General features: G+C 35.0%; 1 protein-coding gene and 1 long non-coding RNA gene across 2 annotated transcripts; both read left to right on the top strand.

Moving 5' to 3' along the window:
- The first annotated feature begins 10,497 nt into the window (after window positions 1–10,497).
- Window positions 10,498–14,414, top strand: LOC18426511 (heat shock cognate 70 kDa protein 2). Its single transcript, XM_006833156.4, has 2 exons — window positions 10,498–10,820; window positions 12,344–14,414. Exons 1-2 carry the CDS (start codon window positions 10,607–10,609, stop codon window positions 14,101–14,103), a joined length of 1,974 nt encoding a protein of 657 aa, XP_006833219.1. The 5' UTR covers window positions 10,498–10,606; the 3' UTR covers window positions 14,104–14,414.
- A 3,953-nt stretch (window positions 14,415–18,367) lies between these two features.
- Window positions 18,368–20,634, top strand: LOC148781344 (uncharacterized). Its single transcript, XR_016058764.1, has 2 exons — window positions 18,368–19,015; window positions 20,165–20,634. It is a non-coding gene; the product is annotated as an uncharacterized LOC148781344 (long non-coding RNA).
- The last annotated feature ends 200 nt before the right edge of the window (window positions 20,635–20,834 follow it).

The following is a 20,834-nucleotide window of genomic DNA, read 5'->3' as shown; positions in this document are numbered from 1 at the left end:
GTTTGAGACTGTAGATAGCTTTGTGCAGGTGACAAGCACGGTTAGGGTAGTTCTTGTCAACAAAACATGGGGTTGGTGTATATAAACCAATGTTCACAAAACTGACCGATCTAACTGGTAACTGCCCTGTTAGATCGGAACCAGACAATGGCTTGTCACAGGTTGGTTCCGGTTTTGGGCGGTTTTGGTGATCAACCGATATTTTAAACTTTACATACAATACTACTCCAAATTTATATTAAATATGTTAGAATGTTTTATTGGTTAGCTTTGATGGTTAAGTTGCATGTGAATCATGGTTCTAATCCTAGCATTTTTGTGTTTTTTCTTTTAAGAATTCGAATTCATTTCGTCGTTGATTCAAAACATTTACTGCCCATGAAATTCAAAACATTTACTGCCCATGAGAATCGAACTGGAAACGAATCTTTTTTTTTTAGACCCACTAACTAATACACCATTTACAGTCGACAAAAAGAAGGGGCTATATTATATATTACTTAAGTTTTTGCTTCATTTTCTTTGGTCAAGTCGATTTTTTCAACACTATTTTAATATTGTTTACATTACGGTAAAAAAAAAATTGGTCAATGATACTTTTATATTTTCCCATCTTTTTCAGAAAATTTTAAAAAATACCCCTTGACACAAATCGATTCGTTAAAATCCATTTTTTTCATTAATTTTCAACGTCATTTGAGTGTGTTTTGTTTTAATCACATTCTTTATATGCTTTTCATATTTTCATAGATTGTTTTTTTTATTTTTTTAACACTTTTTTTTATCGTACGGGACTTGCCCGATTAGAGTGGTTGAATCGACCGGTTTTAGGTCGATTAAATCGCTTCCGGTAACCGTTTCGGTTCGATTTTACGAACATTGATATACACAACTTCACGGAGTGTACCACATACAAAAGCATTTTTAACATCAAGTTGTTTAATGGGCAAACCACAATTAACTGCATTGGAAAGAACTGGTTGTATTGTATGGGCTTTAACTATAGGGCTAAACGTTTCCTCATATTCTAAGCCATATCGTTGATTAAACCCTTTAACGACTAAGCAAACTTTATATTGTTCAATCGATCTATCAGCATGTTGTTTTAGCTTATACATAACCAACTATATTAGAGGCAGATGAGGCAGGAACCAATGATCATGTGCGCTTATTTAAAAGGGCATTAAGCTCATCAACCATAACAACCCTCCAAATGGGATCTTTGACAACATTGGAATAGCAGGTGGGTTCAATGGGTTGGGATGAAGCAAGCGTGGTTTGAAGGCAAGTAGGAAGCAGATGCCGAGAGGTGAAGTAGTTAAAGGGTATTTTTGGTCGACGGGTCCCATCTATTATGCGAGTGATCATATGATGAATGAGAATGAGAGAAGGAGAAGGACTACAGTCAACCGTTGGTATGGATGATTCAATTGATGAAGGCAAGGTCGGGCTAGATTCTAGAGAGGGAGGCATAGTCGTTGAAGAGGGAATCCGATGAACATTTTGCAATGGAGTGGGCACCTCAGAGAGAGATGCAACAGTGCTAAAGGGTAGAACAATGAAAGAATCATGTGGTGAGGAGATAAAAGGAGGTGGATTGAACCAATAGTCTCGAGGGTTGATATTAGTGGGTTGGTCTTCCAATGACAAGCCTGCAAAAGGATAGAGAGTTTTATTAAAGCGAACATGGCGAGAAAGATAAATGTGACCGGTGGCATGATCAAGACATTTGTATCCTTTGTGTTGGGATCTGTAGCCAAGAAATACACAAGGAATAGATCTAGGCTCTAATTTATCAGAGATGCGCAAAATATTGTAGTATGGTAGAGTACTAAATAGAATAACTTCATATGGAGACTTGTAGTCCAAAGTTGGAGTTGGCAAACGATTTATTAAGAAAATAGCATGGAGAAGGCCTCCATCCAAAGCGTCGATGCATGTGAGCATGGTGGATGAGAGTATGACCAGTCTCAACAATATGGCGATGCTTGCGCTCTACAACTCCATTTTTTCAGGAGTATGAGAGCCAAACAAACGGTGTTGAATGCTAGAGTTCGACAATAATTGCGAGAATAATATATTAACATACTCACAACCACCATCAAAATGCACAAAGTTTATTGTAGTAGCGAAAATGTTTTCAATTACTTTTTAAAATTTTTTGGAATAGTCAATAGTGCTGTAGAGGGAAAGTCCAAGTGTATTTTGAATAATCGCCCACAAATATTATGTAGTATCTTAGGGGCTGGTCCCCACACATCTGTATGAATTAAGTGTAAAGCAATAGGAGATAAAGAGTTGGAAAGATGAAATTTCAATCAACAATTTTTATTAACACCACAATCCAAACAATCTATTAAAGTTCGTCTACCAATCACAGAGAGGCACTTATTTTTTACAAGAAGATCGATAATGCGAGAGCCATGATGACCCAAACACTTGTGCCAAATATCACTTGTAGAATTCCTTTGAACACATCCAGCAAACTGTGGTGTCTCACACAATTGCAGCTTTGATTGGGAAGAGTTCATTTTGAGTCGGTCCTTCGTGCAAAATCTTCCATGTTCGTCGATTCTTAATACAAAATCTATGATAATGAAAAATAAATATGCAGTCATTGTCTTTAGTAAACCGTGATACAAATATAAGGTTTACTTGATACATGCAAAATATCTCTTGAAAGAAAACTAAACAAATGAATATGAAGGGATGTAGTACCACGATTGTTAATAGAAATAGTATTACCATTTGCCACCACAATATGTTATTGAGTATTATAATGAGATGGATGTGTGATGCTATTAGCATTTGTTGTCATGTGGTTGGTTGCTCCTGTATCAGGGTACCAAGTAGAATCATAAAGATCTGTAAAGAGGTTCATGACAGAGAAAGCTGTTAGCAGATCATCAGGTTGATATGTGTAATTGTGGCGATGTCGGTAATGCAAGGCATTATGACCAGACTTTTTACATATCTAACAAACAATAGATGAGCGTCCTAGAGGGGCAGGTGGACCATAAGAATTGGGAGCAAATATCCCACGGCCACGAGAGGCATGAGATGAACCACCTATACGAGTATGAGTATCATGTCCTCGGCCACCTCCTCGACCGTGACCATGAGCTCAATTCTTACGTTTGCGGCCACGGGGAGTAAAGAAAGCATATCCAATATTTTCATTTGTTGAAGAATGATATTGTTCTAACTGCTTCTCACAATTAAGAAGCATGTTGTAGAGAGCTTCAAAGGAAGGTAGCGCAATGTTTGTGGTAAGTGATGCAATCAGTGAATCATAATAAATACTAAGACCATCCGATACATAGAAAATGAAGTCTTCTTGTGAGACTGGTTGTTCTGTGACTGTCAACTCATCTGCAAGAGATTTAATTTTCTCCATATACCGATATATAGTGAGTGAATCTTTTCGAAGGCTAGAGATTACAGGCTTGACCTGATACAATCGAGCATTAGTTTGGGAAGTAAATATCCTTTCAAGGGCCTACCATGTATCACAAGCAGTAGTGTACCCAACCACTTGGGCGAAGATAGCTGGAGTAAGAGTTGCATGAAGCCAACTGAGGAGCAATTGATATCTTTTTTTCGAAATAATATACTCAGGATTTAGAGCATCTTTTCACCTGATTCATTGACGCTTTCAATGTTCTCCTTTAGAGGAACTTCCATCTACAAAAGAAAGCATATCAGTGTTGTAAAGTGTGAGTAGCAACCGATTCTTCCACATCATATACTTGTTATGATCTAATTTGATCGTGACCCAAGAGAGATTAGGCAGTCCGGGCACAAATGGCGTAATCCCCTCAATCTTGGTACTATATGAGGTTGTGTTTGACGTCATTCTAAATAGCATATAAGAGAGAATAGGGTCTGGTCTGGTTTACAAGGGGTAATAAGAGGCGTTATTTTTCTTATTGGTTTCTACGTTCACATGAGAAGAAGGATTTTGGAGTGCAAAAGCACAAGTCAACTATGTAGAAGAAGGGATAGAAAATGGAAATGTATATGAAGAGGAAGAGAGTACAAACGAAAATGTATATGGAGATGTTGGGTTATGAAGAGGAAGAGATAGAAAAGGACAATATATACGAGAGAGAGACGTTGGGTTATGAAGATGAAGAGCTAGAAAATGAAAAATGGATATGGAGAGAGAGAGATGTTGGGTCAAAAAAAGTTGGAGAGATAAAATAAGCAAAAAAAAAAGAGAGAGAGATAAAGATGCCACCTGTAAAATAAAGAAAGCTCTCAACAGAGAGAGAGAGAGAGAAGCGTCCATATTCAAGGCCGAGTACCAAGCTCCGATACCATAAAGAGAATGTGTAATTATCCCTTAATTAATTGAGTGGTACATAAATAGTATATATAAGTAGACAAGAACAACTAGATAATAATATTTGACTTAGTAAATCAAGGATATGGTTACAGTCAATATTTACGGCAAACCAAGATAAGTCAAAGATATGTCAACCGCTCAAATAATCTTTTTCAAATTCAAATGCTGTCACTCTCAACACACTATCTATCTGGAGGTCAATTTTGATTATGTTCGTAGGTCACAAGTTATATTGTGGTGCCTGAAAATAAATTCCTAACATCAATAATAAAATATTATTAAAAATGAGTATGTATAGAGCAAGACATAGAGACAAAATCTTCTACTTCCAAACTAGACCTACCAACACCCAAACCCTTAATTACCCTACACTACCAACAAACTCTTAATTGCCGCTAACCAATTACAACCATTCAGTCCCAGCCCTCTATAGTCCCTTAGCCCAATCCCTTACTACTCAAACCACTCCTTAACCTCATCCCATCTAGAACAAACACGCTGGTTGGGGTTGGGACAACACATTCGCAATGCTTAAACATAGTGGCATCTGAGGGTGTTGGCGCAACCAGTGACTGAGAAGTAGAATTTAAAAAATTAAATGAGAGAGAAGAGGGTGCAACGAGGAACCATGAGAGGGAAAGTCAAGGATCCAAGACAATTTGATGCATAAAATAGATTTGATTCCTCCTCTAAGACCCTATAGAAGGCCAGAATTAAAGAAATCTTACTCCAAAAAAAAACAAAACCTCCACAATAGAGATCAAAGTGCCCTTTAATAAGCCTGTCGTGCATTAGGTGTTAACCTCTATTGGCCTAATACTGGAAATTTCAGGCCGAAGAGAAAAACTCAAGAACCTAGAATAACCCACAACAAGGTCTCAAATCCTAGAGGAAGTGATAACCTCATCTTAGGTATTAACTATCCTAAGAGAGTCGAGAGAAAATATGGTCACCGAGATAGGTACACTCCTGTTAAGTGTTTTAGCTCCTGTAGCTTTCTTTAAATGGACTAGAAAGTAGAAAAACCAATTCTATCGTTATTTATTTTGAGATGATTTTTCTCGATAAATATTAAGTCAAGTTATTTTACAAGCATGAAATTTTAGGAATAATGCCACTTTTTTGCCCATACATTCAATAGTGATAAAGGCCAGTAGGTTTTCCTGCTATTCGTGGCAAATTTGTATTACTGGTTTTACCTATCTACAAACAGTATCAAAGCACCTATAAGGTTTCTTTTTTTCTTTTTCTTTTTTTTTTAAAAAAAAAGGGTAGGAAAATAAACTATTTTTCTTCTATTATGAAAAAATGAGTATAATTTAACTAAATTTACCATAAACATAAGTGAGAGACTATTTCTTTGATATGACTATTATTAGTACAAGAAATTGTATCTAAATTACAAATTGGGCATGTCAACTCTAAGTGAAACATTGCTCAACCCAATATTGTCAAATTCCCGCTTTGGCTGAAGAGGCCGAAGCCGTTAGATTTTAGGCACAAACTGAAGAGAAGCGAAGCTTGGAGCAGCCGCTTTGGTCAGATTTAGACCGCTTTAGGCTACTTCGGTCAAATTCGGACCGCTTCGGGTATGCTTGGAGTATCTTTCAGCTTTGACCAACAAAGAAATAGCTATCTAATTTTTTAATTTTTTATTTAATTTTTTTTATTTTTTTTTATTTTTTCCATCATTTGTATATATATAACTATCTAACTTATTTATATTGAATTAAATTTTTTTTGAAGTCTTCCCCCAAATTGCTTCATTTTTCTCCAAAAGAGACTCTGAAACGAACTTCAACCTACTGTTTTAAATCCCGATGATTTCCGATCGGGGTCACTAATTTGGATGCGAAATTAGTAGAGGTTGAACATGTTCCATAATGGTATAGGTCCTAGTCTGGTTTCCCCCAAATCCTCAATTTTTCTTTTTCTTTTCCTCTTTTCTTTAAGCTTATCTAATATTTTTTGTGGTCCCCACCTAAATCCCCAGCCCATAAACCTCTATTTTTATTTTTATTTTATTGTATTGTTTTTTAATTCTTTTGGAACACCGATCCAAAAGATTCGAGAACGATCCGAATCATCGATTTAGCCAATCCGAATAAGGATTAAGGGCGGACATCTGCTCCACCTATTCGGTTTTTTAAACACTGGTTCAACCATATTTATAGATGGTTTTGTCGACTACTCTTATGTAAATTGGATTTATGTATCATCAATATGATTATGAATATGATTTTTGGGTAAATAAATGGATATTATCATATTTCATTGTAACTTTATGTATCTGATAACCTAAACTAGTAAAGTTGGTCTAGACTCTTTAGAGCCACCATGAAAGCATGTAGCCATTTTAGGTAAAGTAGACTTTGAAGATAGAGTTTGTGAAATTTTGTGAAATAAAGATTGAAGATACTAAAGTCCCTCCCATTTCACATAGATCAAGATGTTTCTGCCTCATTTATTTGCAAAAGAAAAGAAGGAAGAAGGATTATGCCTCATTTTGAACCCTTGGCAATGGAGTCTCTCACCACTAGACTCTAACTTATAAATCGAGGGGACTCAAAAAATATTTCCAATAAAATACCTTTATTTCATTAAACTTTGTATTTGATACTGTCATCAACACCAATATAATTAAGAAAAAAGTTAAAACAATGCTCTTTACTATAATTTGTTTATTTTTTAACACTCTTCATAACCTTGCTAATTTATTTGATGTTTAAGTTTTAGATTAATAACTTCCTTGCAAAACCTTATATGGAATTTAGAGGCTTTCTTTTACCTTTTCAATGGTCTAAACCAGCAAAATTAGTGTCATAGTTAGAAGGTCGAGGGGAAATAATATATTGGCTCACTACAAAATTGAGATTAAATCGATTTTGGTTCAAAAAGTCGTATGCAAAAATTATGGCAAAAAATTGACTTGGAAAAATATCGTAAATAAAAACATCATGATTATATCAAACATGGATTAAAAAATCAGACTAAAAAAGCAAATATGTAAAATTTTTAAATTTGCAATAACCATCCATAAGAGTTGTATCCATGAAAATTTTGTTACTCTGATATAATAAAGTCAACTATTTGATGTCTCATCCCATGATCCAATATTAAATACAAACAAGGCCAAAAATAAAAAATAAATCATAAAGCAGAACAAAGTCACTAGATCCAAATTTAAATACATGAAAGACAATATAACAAATTAGTAGGCATGGTAGATTGTCAGTATAAATAAAAAGGGGAATTCTTGCTAGATAAAAACTTCAAATCTAGGATAAAATGACCATAAGAAAAAATAAAATAATGTATAAGCCAAGAAAAGTAGATTTTTTTTTTCTCATCATTATCTTCTTTGTGATGGTTTGTGTTTTTTTTGGATACGCAATTCTTTTTTCAAGGAATTTATTTTTTTTCAGAAAATAGGTGTTGAATTATTATAACTTTTTTTTTTTTTTTTTGGGAGAATACGATTTTTAAAAGGGATGAAATAGCAAGTTAAAACAAATTGAATTGGATTTGAAAGTTATTTGGAACATTTTTATGCCAAAAAAAAAATCAAAATATAAGGCAGAGAGAAAGCACCTTCCAAAATTGTGGAATTGAAGATAAAGATAGAAAGTTGAAAAAAATTGGATTTGAAACTTTCTTAGACTATTTATATATATATATATATATATATATATATATGGAAAACACTACGCAATGCCTATAGGCGAAAATGATCAGTGATTTTGTCTACCTCCATCACCATTCAAAGCTCATCGTGCTGTCACGATTGTCCGATAGTATTTCATTTTTTTATTTTTTTCTATAAATCAAAATGATCTGAAATTTGGAACGTGTATTTGTCAAATATAGGGGAATCTTTGCAAAGTATTAAAAAAATATTTTACCTGAAAAACATTGACCAAAATATCCCCGAAATATTTTGGGGGTATTTTGGTCAATTTATTTTTTGTGGATAATTATTGTTATATTTTTTATTAGATGAGCCTTAGTAAGATGTACATACTCTCCAAATTTCAAGTCATTTCGATTTGTAGAAAAAAATGAAAAATAAAACACTACCAGATAATTATGACAGTGCGATGAAATTTGGACAGTGATGAGAGTATGCGAAATTACTATTCATTTTCTCCTATAGGCAATGGAAAGACTTTTCCATATATATATATATATGTGTGTGTGTGTATGTGTGTATAAATCAATATAGAAGGAAATCCAAAATAGAAATGATGAAGAAAGAAGTTTTAAAATTTTTGAAATTGGATGCACAAAAACAGGAAAGTTTTTTTTAAAACAAATTTATTTGGAATATAAGGAATAAAAATATGCAACTTTTCAAATAAAATTGAATTTGGATGCAATAAGTGAGAAGTTTGTCTTTTATCAGCTTTTTTTGAAAAAATCATTAAAATTCTTTTTTAACGTTTTTATAAAAATAACATGTTTTTTCTTGATATTTTCAAAGTAATGCAGTTTAAAACGTATTATAATAAAATGACCCTTTTTTGAAAAAATCTTGTTTTTTATGTCGCCTTGCTAACTATGATTGCAACTCAGACATTGATGGTTTTTTTTGAAATTAAATATGAAATATCGATAAGATATGGATCTCTTATATATAATTTGATAAATTTCCTTAATTTTATGGAGAATAATAGCATTCAAAATAAAAGTATCCATTATTTTAGTATTTACCTAGGGCCATTTCTATTGCGTTATACTTTCGTTCAAATTAAAAAGTAAAAAAAATGATTAAATACAAATCTATTTGTGTTATATAGGAAACTTGCATCGAAGTATTTTCTTTTTATATAATTAAAAATTAGACCTCTCTTTGTATGTTAAAACTTAGAAATGAGCTACTGATATTGCCATTTAACAAATAGGAAAAATGGCATTTCCTTAATTAAGCTAAGTATCAACCTTTCCTATGCTACATTTCCCTCATTTAATATGTTGCTGTTTCATGTTTATCACTTTCCAAATAATTTGGTTGAAGGGATTTTGTGCATAAAGTGATTACGTATGTATTTTCAACTAATTATTTTCTCAACTAAAGTTAGGAATATTATTATTTTTTTAACTAATTATTTTGAATTATGTATTTCACCCGAGGCCGAAAGTTAGGAATATAATAATACTAAAGTTTCTATGTTACCGAGGGATCACACTGTTATTTACTTCCTAGCATAAAACTCAAACTTAGAGCAATTCTAAGACCCAAATTTTTTGAGAGGTAAACTCTTCAACTCATAGATTACCTCAACAAAAAAAAGATGCTGTCACAAGATTTAACAAAGACGGACTAATTTTTATAGGGTCAAAATTTAGGATTAAAGAAACCCTCCCCAAATAAATTTAGGATGATGTTTCTATAAGGCCTAGGCTTCATAAAAATGAAAGAAACCCTTACTTTAAATCTTCGTCCACAAAGCACTCTCGGCAACAGAAATATCTATGATGGCTCTAAAATCAAGTTCCAACATCAATAATGAAATTCGAAATTCAAAAAATGATATTAATATCACGGATATATAAACACTTATTTTTAGGGCAAAATGGACAATCTAAATAATTTGTTACAATATATATTATTTTTAGAGTTTGAAAGCTCATTTTTTTTCACAACCATAATGTTTAAGCCAAAATGATTGATATAAAAATTTTCTAATACTTGACTTGTAATTTTTGATAAGTTATGAAATGAGACTTTACTTGATAGAGCTGCAATCCTATCAAAACCATTTTCTATGAACTTATTGATTAATGAAATATGTACAGTATACTCCTGCCGAAGAATTAAAATGCTATCTAGTAATCGGTCAGCCGACTGACTAGATGCTTCGGCGAGAGTTCCACCGCAGGCACGCGATAAGAAAGGACGCGGTTATCATTTACGAAAAGGAAAAGGGCATTCTAGATTTTTCCAGAGGGTTCGGCCAATTCGGTCAAATGGGTGTGCTGGGGGCAAACATGCTTCTGATTCGCTAGGGTTAGAGAAAGAAAGTGCTTTTTACACGTCTTCCACCGTCCATCTGCAAGAGATGGACGGCCAATAATATCCCTTTCGAACATTCTCGAACCCAGAACTCGGGAGTTTCATTATAAAAGCCAGGACCCCAGGCATTCATCTCAGATCTGATAATTTAGGGTTTTCTCTTCTCTTGTTGTGTTTTTTCTTCGCTTTCTTTGCGTTTTTGCTCTATTATTCTCTGTATTTGTTCCGGTTTTCGAGTTTCTTCAATGGCGGGTAAAGGAGAGGGTCCAGCCATTGGTATCGATCTTGGTACCACCTACTCTTGTGTCGGCGTCTGGCAACATGATAGAGTTGAGATCATCGCCAATGACCAGGGTAACAGGACTACCCCTTCTTACGTTGCCTTCACTGATACAGAGAGGCTCATCGGAGATGCTGCCAAGAACCAGGTTGCCATGAACCCAGTTAACACTGTATTCGGTGAGTTTTTCTGAGCTTTCTCTGTAACCTGGATCCTTGTTTTATTCATAGATCTATGTGTTTTAGGTTATGTGTAGTAGGTTCGTCTTTTGAGATGGATGCTAGCTCAAAATATGATTCTGTAGTCGTGTTTTGCTTAGTTGTTTGTGATCTATCTCTGAAACTCTATCAGATCCGCTTTCTTTGGTGTAGATCTTTGTGTTCTAGGATGCTTCAGGTTTTGGAACAATGAACTCTGATTAGGTTTTTTTGCAATGAGGCTATGGATCTGTGGATTATGCCATTTGTTTGGTTATCTGAAGGTTTATTTTGCTCAAGCAATGCTATAGGGTGAATCTAGCCATTGAAAAATTTGGAGAGATTTCCCTATTATGCCGTCTTGATTGATTCATGTTATGTAATGGATTGTTTAAGCAGCAGTCATTATTGTTTATTGATTATTGGCTGTTTTGATTTTGAAATATAACATCAAGGAGTTATTTAATTGAAGTATGCAATTTGTGTTACAAGGCCTTCTCTTTTGTTTCTTTTAATACAGATTTCTCACTTGTTTTGTAATTGTTTATTGATCAGATCCATGTGTTTTGATTAACTAGTCATCATAATAATTTTTGCTGTAGAACTTTGATTCTTTGATATGTGCATGTTTTGGTTAATTTCTTATACTTGTTGAATATTCAGTTTTGCATGTACCATGTAAGATAATAACAATGTTTATTGTTTTTTTGTAAGTACTGTTTTTGAAAATTTTAAAGTGATGTGATATGTTTGACATGTAGGAATGTGCCTTTTATGATGTTGTGAACTTGGTGTTCGTTTACTTGTTTTTTTATTTATTTGGGCAATGTGAATTTGTCTCGTTTGTTTTTGTATTTTGTTTTTAGAAAGATAGATTCTGCCTGATGTTTGTCTTTAGAATTATATTTGGAATGTTGTTTTCTTGTCAGTTTCTTTTAAAAAAAGTCTTGTCCTCGTCAGTTATGTATCCTTGACCTGTAGCTATTTTTCGATTTGGATTTTCATACATCTCTATTTCCTTGTTTGAGCTTAAACCCAAAGCAATGAGCCCCCTGTTACAGTGCTTTGAAGAAGTAGGTGGAGGCCGGTTTGGGCATGTTTGTTTTTTAAAAATGTTTCTGTAGTTTGTTTTCTGTAACAACTTGTAAGTGCCATAGGTTGAGTTTGAAGTTCTTTTCTTACAGTCGTTTTTTCCTATTTTTGTTGAGTTGAAAATCTCCTTTGCCAGTTCTTAATTCAAGATTTCTAACTTGAAATTTTTTCCTTGTTGAAAAACTTTCCTTTCCTAGTTTTTGTAAAATTTACAAGGCTTATGGCACACTTATTTTCCAGTTGTAAAGTTTTATCAGTATTCAGTATACTTGTGAATCAACAATTATTTTTAAGTTGTTCAATGCTTGCAATACTTTTGCATGTTTTAGCTCTGTTAAATCTTCTTTGATAGATACTGTAGAGATTGTATTTACATCGTACTTAACATTGATGCCTTTCTATGTTGCATGCAGATGCTAAGCGTTTGATTGGCAGGAGGTTTTCTGATGCCTCAGTCCAGAGTGATATCAAGCTATGGCCCTTCAAGGTCATCCCAGGACCTGGTGACAAGCCCATGATTGTTGTACAATACAAGGGTGAGGATAAGCAGTTTGCGGCAGAGGAGATCTCCTCCATGGTCCTGATGAAGATGCGTGAGATCGCTGAGGCGTATCTAGGATCTGCTGTTAAGAATGCAGTTGTCACAGTCCCTGCCTATTTCAATGACTCCCAGCGCCAGGCCACTAAGGATGCTGGTGTCATTGCTGGCCTCAATGTCATGCGTATCATCAATGAGCCCACAGCTGCTGCTATTGCCTATGGTCTTGACAAGAAGGCAACCAGTGTGGGTGAGAAGAATGTATTGATCTTTGATTTGGGTGGTGGCACTTTTGATGTCTCTCTTCTCACCATTGAGGAGGGAATTTTTGAGGTCAAGTCAACTGCTGGTGATACCCACTTGGGTGGTGAGGACTTTGACAACAGGATGGTGAACCACTTCGTTCAGGAATTTAAGAGGAAACACAAGAAGGATATCAGTGGAAATCCTCGTGCTCTCCGTCGATTGAGGACCTCTTGTGAGAGGGCCAAGCGTACCCTTTCATCCACCGCCCAGACCACCATTGAGATTGACTCTCTCTATGAGGGTATTGATTTCTACTCTACCATCACCCGAGCCAGATTCGAGGAGCTTAACATGGACCTCTTCAGGAAGTGTATGGAACCAGTTGAGAAGTGCCTTCGTGATGCTAAGATGGACAAGAACACCATCCATGATGTTGTCTTGGTTGGTGGCTCGACCCGTATCCCAAGGGTCCAGCAACTCCTCCAAGACTTTTTCAATGGGAAGGAGCTCTGCAAGAGCATCAACCCAGATGAGGCTGTGGCCTATGGTGCAGCTGTCCAGGCTGCCATCCTCAGTGGAGAGGGCAATGAGAAGGTCCAAGACCTCCTCTTGCTTGATGTTACTCCTCTCTCCCTTGGTCTTGAGACTGCTGGTGGTGTCATGACTGTCTTGATTCCCCGTAACACGACCATTCCCACAAAGAAGGAGCAGGTGTTCTCCACCTACTCAGACAACCAGCCTGGTGTCTTGATCCAGGTATATGAGGGAGAGAGGACCAGGACTCGTGACAACAACCTTCTTGGGAAGTTTGAGCTCTCTGGCATTCCTCCTGCTCCTCGTGGGGTGCCCCAAATCACAGTGTGCTTTGATATCGATGCCAATGGTATCTTGAATGTTTCTGCTGAGGACAAGACCACAGGTCAGAAAAACAAGATTACCATTACCAATGACAAGGGGCGTCTGAGCAAGGAGGAGATTGAGAAAATGGTCCAGGAGGCTGAGAAGTACAAGTCCGAGGATGAGGAACACAAGAAGAGGGTAGAGGCCAAAAATGCCCTTGAAAACTACGCCTACAACATGAGAAACACAATCAAGGATGACAAGATTGCTGCCAAGCTCGATGCTGCTGACAAGAAGAAGATAGAGGATGCCATTGAGCAGGCAATTCAATGGCTCGACAACAACCAGTTGGCTGAGGCAGATGAGTTTGAGGACAAGATGAAGGAGCTCGAGACCATTTGCAACCCCATCATTGCTAAGATGTATCAGGCTGGTGGGGCTGATATGCCTGGTAGTGCACCTCCATTTGCTGGTGGTGCTGATATGCCTGGTGGTGAGTCCTTCAGCAGCGGTGGTGGTGCTGGCCCCAAGATCGAGGAGGTCGATTAAGCAATTTTTTCTCCTCTTTTTCAATCCATGGTGCTTGTTTTTTGTATTTGGTGAAGACAATTCCCCCTCCCCCTTCCCCCTTCCCCCTTCCCCCCTTTCCCCTTCTACATATTGCCATTCTCTATTTTTGTTTTGGGATTATGAGCTGCTTTTGATTGCATGCTCATCGAATACTCTTGAACTAGTTCTTTTTGGTATAGTTGGTCGGCGGCCTTTTCTAATGGGCCAATTGCCTTTTTTGGCTGGATTTGATAAAATATATTCCCGTGGGAAATTGGTGGATAACTAAATAGAGTTAGTTTTTTTTCTTATGTGTGCGTGTTGGTTTTTATTTGTTAATCTTATTTATTTGGATGCAGTAATGGTTGTGACTCGATTGTCTCTGAACTCTTTGCATCTGAACTCTTTCCATCATCATTCATTTTGATTTATTAATGTTTATTTACTTGATCGAAGGATGGCTAGTGACGGCTCTACCTTATGATTTAAATGAACGGATTGTTCTGTACGTTATTTGGAAAAACTTTACTCATGGTTGTTGAGGCTTTAAACAATCAAATAGAGGCGCACCTCAATAATTACTAGAAGAGGTTGTCTTGATGTTTAACTTTGAAATGATGACGTTGAGATATATAAACTCTGATATGATGATGTTGAGATCTATATTAAAAATAAAGGTTCCAAGTTTGGGATATGGTACATCCGGTCATGTATTATTTGTACTGTTAATTTTTAGTATTTTCGAGTGCTTATAGATTTAAGTGTTATATAGATGAGTAATGATATTATAAGACCTTTCTCCATCTGTTGTATAGGATTTAAAAAATCACCATTAAATTTGATATGAGTCTATGGAAAAGTTTATATATAATCACCATTAAATTTGGTATGAATTTATAGAAAAGTTATCACATAGGGTGTGAAAAAGTTATTATTTAAAATATGAAAAAGTTATTAGGTGGATGTGGGATTTGATTTTTATAAATATGTATCAAATTTAATGGTAATTTTTTGGAATTTTATATGATCTTTTTTATAGATTTATTTGATTTATCCAATTTTAAAGATTTAAATTCTATAATTGAAGATGGAAATGAGTTTTTGTTGTTGAAAAATCATCTTTACACACTATTTAGGGGTATGCTCTTCTATGATTATTTAGAGGCATTTCTATGAAAATTTAGGGCCTTAACTTATGCAAACCACACCCAAAACATAATCTTCATAAATTTTGAAAATTGGAATCAAGTGGGTCGGCATCTGGTTGTGGGCACGTGCAAGTTTAGACAGCAAGGCGCCTTTGGTCAAGTGGGTCGGCTTCTGGTTGTGCGCATTGACACGTGTAGAGAACAAGGGTACACATAATTCTTCAAGTTGTTTGACTCTATCCATTTTAGAAATCTTAATACAAGATCGTGGTTCGTGAGACTACTTGTTTTGGAAGTCGTGGCGAATCCAAATTTTTTGTCTGCAATTATATGGATTTCCCGTTTAGGATTCACGAGACTCGTCTGAGGTTGGGAGGGTATTCTCTTTGGATATAAGATGTGACTCGTCTGAGGTTGGGAGGGTATTATTCTCTTTGGATATAAGATGTGACTCGTCTGAGGTACAATAGTGTTTTTGCAATCGAAACCAAAGACATCTTGAAATTGTGTAGTGTTGCTGAAATTTGAGAGAGAGAGACAGAGATATAACTGCTCTGAAAATCAGTGTCTAAAAAAATATATTTTACTACATATTAGTCTGATTTATTTACTTGTTCATTTTATGTAGCATGCTTAATTTATAATTTAGGGATATATCTACCTATTCTATTTGCATCACAATTATCATTGCTCGGTATAATTATCCTATGCTTTGGTCTCTTTAATTGAGAAAATTTCATGATCTTGAATTCATTTTTGTGATTATATTATGCCCTATTTTTGTTGAAAATATCAAATATCATTGTAGGCTCTCTCTCTAGAGCTAAAACATATTTATATATTTATAAAAACTAGCTGTGTGCAAGAATTGCATAAAGTAGTTTTTTTGCCTTTTTTTTTTTAGTTTCTTGCATCACAGCAGTGCGAATGTAAGTAGTTCGAGAAAATTTTTCGTTGAGGTCAGCCCACTGAGTGTCGGCAATCATTTTCTTAAATACAATTAAATTTTTGAGCTAGTGTAGTTCTAGAAGGTTGCAACCTTAAACAATCCAATTGAGGGTGCACCTCCAAATTTTATCATAACATGTAATTTTGGTGTAAAACATTCTCAAGATTATCTCAAAATCTAGTTTTATATCTAATTATCAAATTTTAAATTCTAAAAATGGTTAAAGTCAAGTAGATCTATAAACATATGAAAATCTTGAAAATAGACGGTCTAGATAATATGTTGCAAGATGCACTATTTTGGGGACTCAAAATCTTTTTTTTTAAAAATTCATACATCCCATTGAGATGATCAATTAGAGAGTTTTTCAAAATTAAAACAACCTTTTCCGATGGATTTTTTAGGTGCATCTATAATTCTACATTATATAAACTTTTTCCTTTAGGCATTATCTAAAATTAAAAGTGGCATTTAGGTTAATCATGTCAGAACTATCTAAACTTGAAAAACTTAATGGAACTAATTTTTCTATGTAGAAAAGAAAAATTAAATTTACTTGCTTTCAAAATAGGGTGGATTATGTTCTAGATACAGAACCACCAATTTTAGACTTGTGAATTTTTTAATCCTCAATCCATCTCCAACATGGATTTGAGAAGGGTGCATCTACTACAGTAGGCACATTCTTGGATGCATCTAAACCCTAACCTAAGGAGATGGTTGAATTGGTATTTTACCCTTGCTTTGTTTTTTTGTTTTTTGTTTTTTAAAAACTGCTAATTGAGAGTAGTATTTCAGATAAAATTAAAATGAGTTAGTGTATTCGTTTATCATCATGTTGGTAGCCAAGGCAACATTTTTTGCTTGCACCTTTTGCATTGGAACACATTGTGAAACATGAATCTTGAGGATACTTTTGTAAAAGGAAAGGGTTTATATAAGGTGTCAACCTTATATCGGTATAAGACTATAAGTAAGGTGTACCTCAAAAATCTACCCAAAAAGATAATTCTGATGTTGAAAATCCTTACAATTGATCATTTTGACCTTATGATGTATGGATATTAAAAAAAAAAGAGAGAAAAAAGGTAGCGGGTAGCATGCGGCCAGCCCGCATATTGTAGAAATGTGGGTTTGACGAGAAATATATTTTCAAATATAATTTGATCCTAATTTTTAGAATATATATAATCTTTAACATGGAGATCATGAGTATGAATTTTTCTTTTGAAAACTAGAAATAATAATTATATTAAGAAAACATTTGGACCATTAGTTACAATTGTTTTTAGATGGACCACCTATTTGCATCTATCTTTAAGATAGATGCTTTATACCTCTGGACCGCATATTGTAGAAATGAGGTCCAGCGCGCATGAAACAATTTTTCACAAAAACAAAGATTCAACTAGGGGCGCATCTTGCAGCACATTTTTAAGACTGTTTAATCTTCAAAATTTTCAAATGTTTATAGATTTGCTCGATCTATACTATTTTTGAAAATTTAAATTTCATAATAGGGGTGGTAATAAATTTTTAGATTATTGTAAAAGCTTATGACATGGAAATTGCATCCTTTAGCAAGATTTAGAAGTGCAACCTCTCTTTGATTGTTTAAGGTCAAAACCTTATACGAACCAAACTCTTTTTGTAAAAATAAAAGATAGAAACCTCGCAACTGTACTATTTACAGTGGGATATTGTATTAACGGTTTTAAGAGCATATTATTGAAATGGTGGCAGAGGACACAAGGTTTTATGAAACATCCTAAATGTAATTTTTGGCTGCCACCAGTGTTAAATGAGTTGGGCTTCCTCCTTTCACACAAACTAGAATTTATATAACCTAAGCGTCTAAGCTTTTATTTGATATTTCATCTTTTTGTTTTTCGATGTCTTTTTTCTTGGTTTCACTGGTGGATGTCTTTTCATTTCGTTCAAAAATTCTACAAAGCTCAAGGGAGTCGTAGTTTACAATTTCTCGTTTTACAAATTTTAGACAATTTTAATCAAATATTACAACACCTTCTGCAGGAAGGGTGCCGGAACAAAAAGGTTGTGAACATACATTTTGCAATTCTCACTTATTGTACATAAAATGACATCTTAGCTATGGCGAGGTCTAAATCCATTATAAACTATAGGAATTCTTCAACTTATGGATATAACATTATACTGGCAGAATTCACACTTGAGAATCACATAGAGCAAAGGAAATAGAGTTCCTCAGTTTCTCTTAATATTGGATGACTGGGTTATTCTCCTCATTTATCTGGCTCTTATTCCACCAAATGAGGGTTTTCAAATGGGGTTCAACCAAGGAGGATGATTAGGGGCCTGTTTATAAGTTGCCCATAATGCAGTTGTTTACAATCGTAGGTGTTTCTTAAGGGGTTCATGGCTAGAACAATTTAACCCCTCTTTTACATCAAACTCAACTCATTTGGGATATAGAGGTAAAACTATAGAAACCTGTTTAACCCCATCCTTGTTAAGATTGGTCCTCATCCAAAATAGCTCTAGCCCTAAGCATTGAACCTTGAAATTCATTGTAGTAACTAACTGCATTTGGGAATTTTGCTTGAGATCTCCTTTACTTTTGGGGAATTTTCTCTTTGGTTCACTTCAGCCACAAGCCTATGAATCAGACATGCCTATACACATCCAAAAGCTCAAAATGACACATTGATTGGTCTTTCAATGAAAGGTCTTTCCCAATTCTGATTGATTCATTCGAAATTTACAGGTGAGAAACCCTAGCACTCTTACTCTACCGTGACCTCTACTGCGAACCGGTTTTCGTTGAATGGAATGGGTGAGTAAACACTAATTTTTTTGGTGCTTTTTTTGCCCCTTTTTATCATTTTATTGTGCATTCTTATGCCCATAACTCAAGTTTTTTGAGTTTGCGAACACTGTATTGAACAATGGTATTTGACAGGAACGAACTTCTTATGGTCTTGATTTTATTTTTGTCCTAATATTCATAAATCTGGTTGGCAGCATGTGACAAAGCTGTAGTTTTACCTTGTTCCTTTCTTTGTGAGAAGAGTTGATAGATTATACTGGATTGAATTAACCAACCAGACATTTATTTAATGTAATTGAAATCATGGACGATTCTGTTAAATATTTGAGTTGGAATGCACTGCTTAAATATTTCACAAGAAGAATTTCCTATACTAGATATATCTATTATGTCATGGTGCATGTAATGTGGTGCATGTAATGTTGTCTGAGACGTTTTTCGAACATGTATCATCTCTTCTAAATGTATGGTTACTGGAGCTTCAAAGGTTTGGGCAAAGACATGGTATTTTCCTTGTTAAGATATGGATCCGTGGATATCTCGGGTTCATATTGATATACATCATTATGGATGTATATGTATATATCTTTTGATAAGGTTAGGTATCTAGAAGATGGAGACCAAGTTACTTGGTCTTCAAGTTATCATAATATATTTATCTCATGTAATTGTATGATTGTCCTCTATATATAGATGTGCTTATTGATATAAACGTTCATCCAAAATAGTGAAGATGTAGCAAGTTGGATTTTAGATCCGTAGACGTAATGCTTCAGCCTGAACCACGTAAATGTTGTGTTTTATCTTCTTCTCTCTCCATTCAATGTCTGTGCATGCATGCTCCCACGAACTCTAACTTGGTATCAGAGTCACCATATCCTGCTCCGCTCCGATTTGAGCTCGTCAACCTCAGATATGAGGTCAGAAAATTTCATTGTTATTGGCTCATATTCGTTCGGGAAATTTCATTATTATTCAAGTTCCGAAAATTTCGTGGTATGCAAATCCCGCCTCGCTTGAATAAATATGTTCGTTGTTCAATGGTTTTCAGCAAGAAGATGCTCATGACTTCGATTCTTTTGAGGTTCTCTGATTCTCTTTCGGTGTTCTTTGACTTTCTTTTGGAGTATTCTGATTATTATACAAATCTTTTAGGGTATCCTCTTTTTTGGAGAGGGCAGATGGTGATTTGTCGCCCTTCGATTCAGATGACTTTGGACTTTTCCATATTCCAGCCAAGAAAGCTCCCATTGAGAAGGTCACGCGATGGAGGCAAGCAGCACTTGTACTCATGCAGCTAGTGAAGGGAAAGTACCAAGTCCTCCTCAAGACGTTACTAGACCGGTTCCATATGGTTATGGAATTGGTCTCGATGAGCTTGTTGCAATGAGCTGCGATCATAACCTTCTTGCCTTGCAGGACATGGAAGGTTTATTGTCACAGGTTTCCGGCCAAAGACCCACTCTAAAGATATCGACTTTCTCTCTCTTGATTGGGGATAAATTCAAGCTTCGAAGGTAAGAGAGAGAAAAGTAATAGTATTTAAATGTTGTCTGAGACGTTTTCCGAACATGTATCATCCCTTCTAAATGTATGGTTACTTGAGCTTCAAAGGTTTAGGCAAAGACATGGTGTTTTCCTTGCGTTTAAAAATCCAAAATCTTTAACTATAAAAGAAAAGAAATTCCAAACCCTTTTACATAATGTGAATGTGCAAAGCTGACATGCATAAACGAATAAATGGTCCAAAATTTTACTTATTGAAAAAATATTTGAAATCCTAATTGGACTTTTCCTTTTTTAATGTTTTCATTTGGAGCTAGGA

This window comes from Amborella trichopoda, chromosome 7, assembly GCF_054954075.1.
Source record: "Amborella trichopoda isolate Santa Cruz 75 chromosome 7, AtrichopodaSantaCruz75HAP2 v2.0, whole genome shotgun sequence".
Classification (NCBI taxonomy): Eukaryota; Viridiplantae; Streptophyta; class Magnoliopsida; order Amborellales; family Amborellaceae; genus Amborella; species Amborella trichopoda.
Note: the sequence above shows the minus strand (reverse complement) of the source record. Positions and strands in the feature narration are given on the sequence as shown.

What these genes read in the sequence shown, in the direction of transcription:
- LOC18426511 (XM_006833156.4), top strand. Translation starts at nt 10,607, where the DNA reads ATGGCGGGTAAAGGAGAGGGTCCAGCCATTGGTATCGATCTTGGTACC. An exon ending in CCCAGTTAACACTGTATTCG is followed by an intron (nt 10,821 to 12,343) that starts GTGAGTTTTTCT and finishes TGTTGCATGCAG; the next exon opens with ATGCTAAGCGTTTGATTGGC.